General features: G+C 37.8%; 1 protein-coding gene across 1 annotated transcript; it reads left to right on the top strand.

Moving 5' to 3' along the window:
• The first annotated feature begins 654 nt into the window (after positions 1 to 654).
• On the top strand, positions 655 to 7,216 carry LOC113306887 (protein RETICULATA-RELATED 1, chloroplastic-like). Its single transcript, XM_026555809.1, has 8 exons — positions 655 to 1,291; positions 2,761 to 2,925; positions 3,061 to 3,153; positions 3,236 to 3,351; positions 5,168 to 5,266; positions 5,417 to 5,722; positions 5,841 to 6,005; positions 6,588 to 7,216. The coding sequence occupies exons 1-8, from the start codon at positions 890 to 892 to the stop codon at positions 6,856 to 6,858; spliced, it is 1,617 nt and encodes a 538-aa protein (XP_026411594.1). The 5' UTR covers positions 655 to 889; the 3' UTR covers positions 6,859 to 7,216.
• Positions 7,217 to 12,186: the final 4,970 nt, after the last annotated feature.

Here is a 12,186-nt window from a genome sequence, read left to right as displayed (position 1 = left end):
TCTCAAGAAACAATCTCTATCTAGTTTTTTTTTTAAGTTGCCTTATTTTTATTTTTACTTTTGAATTTATATTTCAATATTTGTAATTTCTATTTCGACATGAATGCTCGTTCATGGTCTTGTTCTCCTGTTTGGCTATCCCCAATAGTCGATACAGACTTTTAGCCTTTTTTACGGCCTTTGCTTATAAAAAGTAAAATAAAAATAAATATACTCAACATATAATCCTTGTGATGTAGAGTGTTTCATCGCATCTCCAACAAACAGCCTAAACCGGAATCAAGAAGAAGCCAGATGTGTCATACAACCAGGCGGTCTCATATCACCAACAAGCTAGAGAAGCTCCTAATAATGTTGTCCAACATGTTTCCATGCAAGTTACGTAAGTTAATTGTGGAAAAACCGACCCAGATCTCTAATAAAAAATGGATATAACCCGACTACGGTCTTTACCTCTTAGGCTCTTGGGAGATAAGACCCATTACTATATTCCAAATATATAAATTCCGTTTCTTAATGAATAAATTCCAGCCTTCAAAAATAAAAATACTAGTAATCCTTGTGACTTTTTCCCCCGTGTGATATTTTGTAACTCCCTATAGCAGGACTGGCTGTGGATGTGGTTATTGGTTGTTCCCTTCTGTAATCTTGGCTACTTCTCACGAAAAAATAAGAAAAACTTTGCCGACTTCTGTCTCATAAATGGTGTGGAAATCAATCCATCCCATTTCTCTTCTCTCTCTAATATAGAGTAGAGTCCCCAAAAAAGCTGCTGCTAACACCATCTCAGTAGCATCATCAGCAGCCATCAACTAAACCCAATCTATCTGTTCCTCCTCTTCATCATTGGATTCTTGATTATCTTCAACAAAAACCCTCAGGACAAGTGATGATGGCTCAATCTTTAATTCCATCCTCACAAATTACCACAGCGTTAAATTCACGTCGAATTCCAAAGAGGGTCAATCTATCAGCATCAAATCATCATCAAAACCCTCTTTCATCATCATCATCCCCAATTTTAAACCCAAGTAGATTAATATTTACTCCTCTTCGTGTTAGTAGAAAATTGAGGAAAGGGGTTTATGCTAATGCTGTGGTTGATGAAGGGTCAGAAGCAATTGCTAGTTTAGAACGTTGTTTTGGTGCTGCTGCTGCTTCTACATCTTCTTCTACGCCGTCTATGAGTTGTACTACTATGAAAGGATCAAATTATGGTGCTTTCGGTGCTGTCACGTTGGAGAAAAGTAAACTTGATATGACCAAACCTGAAACAAAGACTAGTCCTGAGGTGAGTTAGGGTTTCACTTCAATTTTTAGCTTTGGGTTTTCTTTCTTGTTTTTTTTTTAATTGTATAAATACTGATAACTTAGGGTTTTTCTTGTTCTTGCATATATGTTTAATTAGTAAATTGGTAGTGTTAAAGTTAGGAAGTTCATCTCGGAATATGATGACTTTGAAGGATTACTAATGGGTTTTTGGTGAAATTAGTTCAAGGAATGTATGCTAAGTATACAATCCATGTAGATATACCTTGGGCAAATGGATAATTGATGTCGGGGCCATGGCAAAGTATCAGATTGTTTAACACTGTTGGGTCCTATTTTAGTGTTCGTAATTGTTGATTCTCTTGGCAGTGATTGGAAATTCCTTTTTTGACAAACTTATTCTAACAGAAGTATAGGAAGTGTAGGCATCAATATGGCTGTTACAAACGAACCAATCTAAGTCTGTTTAAATATTATGTCTCTGTTATTGCTTCACCTCGAAGCAAATTAAGGTATCTTATAGAGGTTCTGCCTAGTTTTGTGCAGTTAGTATTCTTTGAAAGATGTTTTGTTGTCGGTATCATTCTCATGCGTACTCTACAATGTACTTCAAGTTTACTACCCAGCTCATTTGATGCACATTTTTCCAGAAATATCTTGTAGGTCTGGCTCGAATCATTTTTAAGCATTCTTAGTTTTAGATCTTGTTAACTTTCTGGAGCATAGATGTATGTAGCTCCAGATGAAGTTATGTTTGTAACCAGTAAGTAAGTTATCGTCGTTATGGACACGCCTTAATGATTCAGTACTAGGTGCGGAAGGAGTAATGTGTTGTGTTTCCCAATGCTGGGATTCACGAGTAAAATCAAGGCTACTTGGCCCCATATCTTGGTAAGGCTGACGAGTCCATATGATCACATTCATGGATGTTGAAATGATATATTAGTGAATGAGAAACTTTAACCTCTGTTGGATATTTATAACTGAAGCCATTGTTTCTGCTTTCCCTAAGCCTATACCTATGGGGATTTGTTAGTCGGCGATAATTAAGTTCATTCTATTCTTCAGCTGCAGGTGAAATATTGAGTACATGGTACTTTAGAATTGCCTAATACCATCTCCGTGTTATACGTATTATGAACTTAATAAAGTAGCGCTATCTCTACATGAGTAAACTAGTTTTCCCTGGCTAAGTGTTCAAAAGATATGTTTCTCCAGTCCTTTGTTTCATTATTAATAATTTGTCCAAGAAAAATCTGTTTGCGAAACCTATCTAAGAGTCTTCTTGATATAATTAATTATTCTAAACAAGTTCTGTTGTCATGCGTGTGAAGTGAGTTTAGCTCATTGTTTGAAGGAGAAACTCCTGGGAATGAGGATCTTTCCTTGTCCTTGTATATACATTAGTACCTGCCATCTTAAGTGGACATATTCATCTTTTAATTCGTTACAACTGTTTTTATCAATTAATAATGTTTCTTTAAACAACAGGTTGCTACTGGAGGAGGTGGTGGAGATATTGGGAAGAGAATTAATAATGGTGGTGGTGATGGTGGTGATGATGGTGGTGATGATGACGACTACTTTGATGATTTCGATGAAGGAGATGATGGAGATGACGGTGGACTATTTAGGAGGCGAATTGTTTTATCAGAGGTTTGCCAAACCCTTATAATCATGCATATTTTTGATCCCTGGTTGATATTATCTATTAGACCTCGCAGTTAATATCTAAACCAATACATCATTGAGTGCTAATCAGCTGCCGTTCTTTTTTACATATCTTCCTAGCTTTTCGGGCGCAAGTTTTTAGATTCTGTCTTAAATGAGTGGCACAAAACAGTGATGGATTTGCCTGCGGGGATTCGACAGGGTTATGAAATGGTGTTTTTTCTTTCCTCTCTTACTCTTTACTACCATTTTTGGTTGATGAGGAAATCTGATATTGATATTTTTTATTCTTTAGGGTTGGTTGAGTTCAGCGCAAATCGTAAAGTATCTCGCTACACATGCTAGGCCAACCACGATCAGAGTTGTTTCTCGAACACTTCCTGAAGGAATGTCTAGGGCTTTCATTGGCAGGTACTTAACTAGGTGCATTACAAGTTTAATGGATTTAGCTCATATGGATTATCTAACTTACAAGTCTCATCCAACAATTCGAGGGTTTTGGTAGGTTATATCAACATGTTCGCTCGCATGAACTTGTTGATTAGTGGTTCTAATTTTAAGGTAAAAATACATGGCAGGTTATGACCGGACATTAGCAATTCTTTCGCATTCAATAACTGGTTATTTCAAGGCCGTGATCTGTCATTGGCTGGCCTAGACCTGTCATTGCAAAGCCCTAGGCACACCATGACTAGCCATGTATATTTGGGTTGGAAATTTGAAATTAAAAACCTCAGGATTTTACATGCTTTAGTTATTTAAAAGGACAGGAAGTTGCAAAGTGAGGAAATAGGAGTCCTAACCTGTGAACTAAACTGTCTAAAGTTGCACAAGTCAGAATCTTACTATTACCATTGTTTACTTTCAGAACTAGCTTAAGATCGTCGGTAAATTAGAAAGAGAGAGATTCAATCTTTTGTTGGTTTATCATGTAATAGTTGATCTCTATAGTTTAATTGTTTCTCGTAATTGAGGAGATCTGTCATCGTCTTCTCTACAAGAAATCTCAGATTTTCGTGTTGGTGAAACTGTTGTTTAGTAGTTAACCATTCTTATCTTCTTGTTGTCACTATCTGGTCAAGTTTGGATTCGAGATAGTCCTTAGTTGATCCATGCTAGAGCTAGCCTTGTAACGTGATCACACCCACTGGGTCCAACTTGTGCAGGGAGTGGCCACTTAGCATCTTTTACTCTCTAATGATGTCCGTCTTTGGTTAGTTGATTGTTAAAGTCCCAGTTGGCAACTGTAACATATGGTTGCTTTCTTCCATAACCAGAACATTTTGAATTTATAATTGGTAACTGTTAGTTGGTTAACTTGAAGAACATGAAAACTATTCCTGAAAATGTAGTTACTGATTTTTTAGACATCAGTGTGGTCATCTATTTCGGCTGATTTTGCCATTTGTCACCACTACAAATGCTAACCTAGATAATAGCTTAGTGCAATGGCTCACAAAGCATCCCCTAAATTGTTATGGTCTATCCTTATCTTACAAGGGGTGGTAATGCTTCAAGGTTCTTTGCAGCTTATTTAGAAAATTTGGACACCTATTAGATCATCATTGATTATTCATCTCCAAAGCCCAATCCTATTAAAACCTAAAAGTTGTAGAGCTAGTTTATGTTATTTTTCCCATATTCTCATTGCCTGAACCTCCACTTAGAGGCTGACAGCTTATTCGCGGATATCCATAGGATCGCAGGCCAAACCCCCTAAAACCAATTTCGCTAACTATCTGTTAAGAGTGAGGTTTATTCCTTGACCTCATATGTCCTCTATAAATATTTGGTAGGAGGTAATGTGGAGCTTTGGAGAGGCCTGTAAGCATCCTTCACTATTTTACCCTTAAAACAACTTGATTATTGATTCGTTTGTCTGGGAAAAGGTTTTTATGGATTATAGTGTAGTAACAAAAAGTAGGTCTGAAATTTTGTGGTGATCCAAACCCGCAAGGCTTCAACAAACTATCAACATGTAAAACGGACATCTTTTAACTAGACATCAAAAAGCTAATGGAGTGCAATCATCTGAAAGCTCTAAAGGGCAGGGTGGGTCGTGAAGTCTCACCTTAAACCAAGCTTTTAGTCTCGTTTCCAGTGACTTGGTAGCAAATGAAAGGGTTCTGAAACTCTCTATTTTCTCCGTATGTCTTAGTGTGGTTTGTTTAAGTTCTAAAATATTTGTTTAATCATCTCTTACTGAATCATGATCTTCCTAGTGCAGGATGATTGCCGATCCAGCATTCTTATACAGGTTTCTACTAGAGCAAGCTGCTGCTATTGGTTGCTCCGTTTGGTGGGAAGTAAAGACTCGAAAGGAAAGGTATATTTATCTATCTCCAACTTCTTTTTTTACAGGGTCTAAGAAAGTACCTATACTAATTTGACAAGGAGAACTATGAATAATTTGCTGTATATCAGAATTTCCTTGTTACTCCTCCTAAGAGTGTTCCCTTTTTTTATGTGTTCCTAGGTTAAAACAAGAATGGGATCTTGCACTTATTAATGTGTTAACAACGACAGCTTGCAATGCCATTGTTGTGTGGTCACTTGCTCCTTGTCGTTCATATGGGAGTACATTCCGTTACGACTTGCAAAACACCATACAGAAGCTTCCTAACAATGTTTTCGAAAGGAGCTATCCACAGAGAGAATTTGATTTGCAGCAAAGATTTCAGTCTTTTTTCTACAAGGCTGCGGAGTTGTGTATGGTTGGAATTACTGCTGGTGCAGCACAAGGTGCTCTATCAAAACTCTCTGCCAGTAAGAAGGAGGGGAGGTAAACAACTCTATATTTATTCGACTGTGAACTACTTGCTTTTCCCAAGCTTCTTTATTTTCATATTTCTTCAAATAGTGGGAGTTGCTCTCTTTATAATCGTTGCATTGTGTGTCAGGTTATCTGTGACAATGCCGACCGTGAGTAATAATGCACTTAGTTATGGGGCGTTCTTGGGAATCTATGCAAACCTGAGATATCAGCTATTATGTGGACTAGATAAAACTGTTATGAATCATTTTGACGTTCTTGGAGTGGCTCTATGTCTTAGCACGGCGATGAGGTACAGTCTGCTTCTTTTCTCTCTTAGCCTTTTGATTTCATTACTGCTAGACAATAGTTGGTAGCTTTTAAATACATGTTGACATTCCTTTGCTATGAGTTACTTTGAAGCTTTGGAATCTATGACCTTGCGACGATTCTATTCTTTTTTAGTTCGAATTCTACATATTTTACGTGTGAGATGCTTCAGACTGGACAGAATCTTTTTCTGATTGTGCATGCTCTTTTGACCTTTTTTTTGTGTGTGCTTTTCTTTCTAGGATTATGGGTTTGATGAATCTGTTGGGAATCATATCTTCTGTCAACCATGCGCTAATTGTCGTTTTATGGAAATTTTATTTTGCCTCGCTTGATGTAGAATTTAGCTTCAATAGTTGGAGATATGGCTTTTATTAGGAAATGAGTTGAAGACCCGCTTACCTAGGGTTTCTATCCTGCATGGCTGTCGCTGATGTTTTATAATCTTAAATCATTCTATTGGTTTCGTTACATACTGCAAGGGAATAAAGCAATGTTCTCACTGTCCATACCAACTAAAAACGGTGTGGTTAGAGTTGATGTGTTTTGGTCCTTCTGGCTGCAGGGTTCTAAATGTTCAAGTTGGAGAGACATCAAGGCTTGCTTGGCTTGGAATGCAGGCTGACCCACTGGTTGAATCAGACAATTTGTTGAAGGCATACAACAGGCCAACTGAAGCAGCTCCCGCGTCTTCTTCAAACTGGTTCATATCAAAGAATCCTGTTGTTTCTGGTCTTGATCTTTTTGGTAAGAAGCAACGCAACACCGATGGGGAAGCTCCTCCACCTCCCAACACTAGGAGAAAGAGGATTGTGAGGAAAAAAGTTACAGCTTGAATGCATTACTCCCACTAGCTTTTTTACGGTGTCATTGAACAATTTTGTAACCAGAGGAAGATCCAAGCGGAAATCGAAAGATTGCTGCAAAGCCCTGAAGTGGAAATAAATGGAGTTTGTTTTGAGATTGCTTGTTCTCTGTTGCAGCATGGGATTAGATTGTGTGCTGCTGGTTAGTTATTTAGGAGAGTAGTATAGTGAGAGTTCTCTTGGAATTTTTTCTTCAATTGTTTATGTTCTAACAGCATTTTCAGTCTGATAGAAATGTAATGCCTGATTTGGGAAACCCAATTAGATATCCAATAGTATTTACAAATTCTGGTACGTACAGTAGTTGTTTGAGGTGTAAACTTATTTCCTCTGTTATTTTAACAAGTAAGGATAATTCCTATCTGAGACCAAAAAGAGGAGAAAATAAAATCTTCCCTCAAGTGCATTAACATTCTCAACCTCATCATCAGGATTCAGGAGTAGCTAGTAGGATACAGGAGTAGCTAGTTGGAAAAAATGCTATCAAAAGGAAAAGGCAATTTGTTGCTGCACCCAGAAGAAAATAAGCTTTAAATAGGCTGAAGATAAATAGTGATCATGTTTTTAATTTCGCTTTATGAATGTGATCCTAAAGAATTTCTTCCATTACAGTAATTTTAGATGTCCTATCCTATCATTTGATAAAAAAAAATCTATGCAGTGATCTAGAAACAAGATTAATCCAGTGACATCTTCTGAAAAGAATTGTACTGCCAGTTTAGTTATCACAAGTGTAACTAGAGGGTTTAGTCCCCTCTTGTATCATATCAGAGGGGGTAGAACTCAAGGATTATATGGAGGAGTTCAATATTGGCTGACAGGAAATGAACTGGTGACATTTGCCATCAGGCCCTGCGCATTTTCAGGACAAGTGGAAAATAAGGCCAGCAACAAATGGTGCAACTAGCTAGTGCCTCATAAATCCTTATGAGTGCATATAACCAGTGAATGCAAAACCTATCATAATTAAAAAGATTATAACTTGATTCTTGAACAATATCAGAGACATGCATTCCATTAGAGATTTCACATAATCTAGTCAAATGAAATGATATATCGAGTTCTGACAATTTTTTCATGCTAAAATAAAGATAGAGAGTACAGGACTCCAGGAACTTTAAGCTAGCAACAAGCAGAAACATGACCAAGAAACTAACAACTAAATCCATAATTTGGCTTGAAAGGAACACCCGAACTAGTGAGAGGTGAACAAAAGCTACACTTGATCAAAATAGCAAACTGAAAACCATCACAGAACATAATCTCTAAACTCCAGAGCATAATTAACAGAGATAGCATCAAAATAAAACCCCATAACTGAAAGTAATAGTCTTGATACCTTGAAGGAATGTGATATCATCAGTAACCCAAAATAATACTTCTGATTCCCTAATGAAAATTGATACTTGGACTCTAAATGAACCCCAGCACATCTGTGACTTAATACCTTCTACTACCCACTGCAAACATATGAATTACCTATACTTCAACGTTGAACCAGTATCTCCTTCAAAACATGCTGCAGGGTTTTGTACACACAGGTGTGAGGCTGTCGACTAGAGCGAGAATCTCTCTCAACTCACCGGGCTGATAATCGAGTCCCTCATGTCCATGCATCCCATCGAATGTTTAGATATTAAATATCCCACTTCTGTCAACATCGTAAAAATAAATATCTTCCGATGTCTGTAGTTTCAGGATGATACATGTTGTAACTGAAGGTCCTGGAACAGTTTCAATAGAAAGATTTCGAAGTCCATTCCAGTTACAAGGAATTCTTAGCTTCTCATATGACCACTTATTGCTACCATCATCTTGATCAAGTATCCACATCGAAAAGGGGCAACCTGGCGTAAAGTTCAATACAGCTATATGACCATGAACCTCCAATAACTCAACAGTTTGTGGATATTTCCAGGGGGTCTCAGTGACATATCCAGGGATGGGAATAACTAGAAACTTCTCAGTTCGAACGTCAAACACCATTGACACTTCACCTTTGCGAGTGAACCTGAACCGCCAGTATATCTTACCCTTCACATAAACAGATTTGCTTTCTTCGTTGTAGTGGTCAAGATCGCCCAGATAAGAAACCTTACTTAGTAAACTGTAAGGTGGAACTGCGTCTACCCTTCTCCATGTATTTTCACCTACAGTGAAGATTTCACATACTTGTTCTTCATCAGCTCCAACTTCTTCAAAACCATCAGGATGATCAAACAATGGATTTTCTTCACCATCTTCATGTTTTTGAAGGCAGAAGACTCTATCTTCCTCAGTGGATCCAGGCCTGCTTGGGAAGTAGACATTTAGGCTCTTACTACTCCATCTTTCTTTATAGTTGATATGCACAGGACTTTGTGTTCCTTGGTTTTTGGACTATATCCAAATGCAATGCAATGAACATCTCGCCTTCTTTCCCCACCAGAATTCTCATTAACATTCGGAGTCTCGATCCAAGGTGTTCTTTCTCCAGTGCTAGGATTATAAATGAGAAATGTTTCTTTACCCGCAGTAACGCATACCAATCCACCCACAGTCTGCTTAGGTATAACAAAGTTGGAGCGATCCAATTCCAATCTCTGACCCTCAATTGGACGATTACCTGTGAAATCAATAGTTCCTCCTACTCTTTCGGGTTCATCAGGTTTTGGTGGTAGGGGTGATATGATATACAAGATTGGTTTGTTACCAACCTTATGGCGTCGATATTGTAAATCGATGAGGTGGGAATCTGTTTCAATCATGGATTTCCACTGTGTACATACGGCCTTGAACCTTATAAGATGCTTTGATCTAAGTCTGCTTAGTACATTACGCATAATGGAATTATCACTAGCTGGGGTTTTTCCATATCTATTAGCACAAACTATAACTTTACTAGTATCAGAGAGTTCATCAACTTACTAATAGCACTACTATCAGATGATACTTGAGGTTTCATTTCCATAGAATTATCAGTAACAGAAAGATGGTTATTAAGGTTTTCAGTACATTTTACTTCTTGATGGTTGTTGATCTTCTCGTTCTCTTTGTCCATTTTTGATTTGCAAAACCAAAACAACGGTGGATGTTTCTGGAGCTGGAAATATGTGTCTCAAGAATGAGGATGACGTTCTTTATAAAGGGAACAATTAGGGCAGCTAACCCTAGAAAGTTTGGTTTTGGGGACAAATCTATTATCCCGTTTCATCTCAAGGACATCAACATGCTCTTATATTGGTGGACTCCTTGAAAAATGTGTGCTCAACTATTTTGACACTTGTGTCCAAACCAGGGACAGACAAAGTAAAATGTCACACTGAGATTTTTCACGACAACAATTTTCATTTTGGATAACATGTGTATGTATCTTTCCAATGCCAACTGATTTTAAATGGGCCAAATTTTTACTTGTCAGTGTTGTTTACGACTTACGTTTATGTGCGTGTATCTTCCCAACAGTATTGTAGTCTTAGGATGCTCACCAACCGAGGCTGAATGAAGAACGTTTATGGAGATTTTTTTTTTTTTTTTGTAGAAACATAAGAGCATTCCTATGGAACGAACAAACTCAGAGTTTGTTCATTTTTCTCCCACTATGGAATGAATAAACATGAAAAATGGATGTTCAAATCAACAAATCTGTTGATTTGAACATCGAGATGGAACAACCAGCGCGCATCTGTGGTAATGACGGGCGTGATTTCTTCCAACGCTGGCGTCAGAAGAAATAACGCCAGCCTTCGAACTTCCAACGCGCGTTATTACTTAAGGCTCCCGCCTCCGTATTAGAGACGCCAGCGTCTGACCCAATGTCACCAACGACTCAATCTGAACGGCTGGAAAATCTTGTGATCCAACGACTACATTTTTTGAAATTCATAAATACTCCTCATTGCAACTCTAAATTCACACATTCTTCACTCTCAAATCATCTACAAAAATGCCTCCCAGAGTTCGTTTTGTTAAATTCACTCAACAAGAGGATTTAGCTATTTGCAGAGCCTACGTTTTTCAAACACAAGATATTGCCGCTGATGTTGCTACCGGTAGGAATGTATCACAATCGACGTTCTGGCAGAAAGTTTTTGAAATGTTCGCTGCTGAAACGACGAACATTCATAGGCGTGATTGTCACGGATTGGAGCATCGTTTTAGTGTAATTAGTTGTAATGTATCGGAGTTCATCTCTCAACTAATGGAGAATCACAAAAATAAGCTCAACGGTGAAGCCGAACATGAAGTGGAACCCAGAACTCTAGCGTTATGGTCAGCATCTCACCGAGGTCGTCCTTTCGACTTCCATGCTTGTTTCAACATTCTTAGGGTGCTCAACAAATAAAATCCCTACATCGCCCTAGGAATTCCACCACCCGACGAGAATTGACGCCTATGTAGTAGTTGTTTTAATCTAATGTTTTTCTTTTATTCTCATGTATGATGTGGTTGTTCAATGCAGTATGTTTTTATTTATGAAATTGATAGTGTAATGTTTAATCGAGGAAAAATTTAAATTACTTGATATTGATGGTTTTAGATAATCATAATAACACAAAATAAATAACAAATTAAATAACATAATACCATAGTGAATCGATTTGTCCTACAACTTCAATCATCCCACTCCACCAAAAAACACCTGGGACATTCCCAGAAATTCCTTCCATAGGTGTGTTCTTCAGAAGAAGTCCGCAAATGCATAAAAGTCCTGCAACCGGCTTTGAGCATGAACTGATTCTCTGTGGACAATGTTTGTATTTGTGATCTCCATATCCACAATGCTTGCAGTGTAATAATTCATTCTTCAACTTGGCTTTAAGTTTGAAGTTTTTGCAGAGTGTTGCAATCTTTTCTTTTTCTTCTTCTTTTTTAATCTTCATAGCATCATCTAGCATACGTGGTTCCTCTGGACAATTGGGATCTTGACATTGCAAATACCTGAGCTTTTCCGGTTGTGATTCAATCACCATTCTGATGCGTGAACAACCTTCCCACAGACACTTTGAATACATCCAAGGACATTTCATAAGACTGTGGTTATCCATAAAACATAATGGACAAACCTCTTTTTCTTCTACACATAACATTTGCTTCGCTTTGCCTTTATAAAACATGGTGGATGATGAGAAAGAAATCGGTTGGTTTGGTTTAGAATAAAACCTAGTGATGTATTTATAATAGAAAATAGGCGTTGGTAATTCAAATGGGCGCTCAAAGGAAAGTCGCGGGCGGTTTTACTACAAACGCCAATGGCTACATTTTAAACGGCTCACTTTTCTTTCTCGACCTAAAAATTTCATTCCCCCATCTCCAAAA

This window comes from Papaver somniferum, chromosome 8 (assembly GCF_003573695.1).
Source record: "Papaver somniferum cultivar HN1 chromosome 8, ASM357369v1, whole genome shotgun sequence".
Taxonomy (NCBI): Eukaryota; Viridiplantae; Streptophyta; class Magnoliopsida; order Ranunculales; family Papaveraceae; genus Papaver; species Papaver somniferum.
The sequence above is the reverse complement of the archived record's forward strand: the minus strand, read 5'-3'. Positions and strand labels throughout refer to the sequence as shown.

Bases quoted from the DNA above. Each gene is read 5' to 3' on its own strand.
- LOC113306887 (XM_026555809.1), top strand. From the start codon at position 890: ATGATGGCTCAATCTTTAATTCCATCCTCACAAATTACCACAGCGTTA. The intron at 2,926-3,060 runs GTTTGCCAAACC...ATATCTTCCTAG, and splicing joins GGCGAATTGTTTTATCAGAG to CTTTTCGGGCGCAAGTTTTT. The intron at 3,352-5,167 runs GTACTTAACTAG...TTCCTAGTGCAG, and splicing joins TCTAGGGCTTTCATTGGCAG to GATGATTGCCGATCCAGCAT.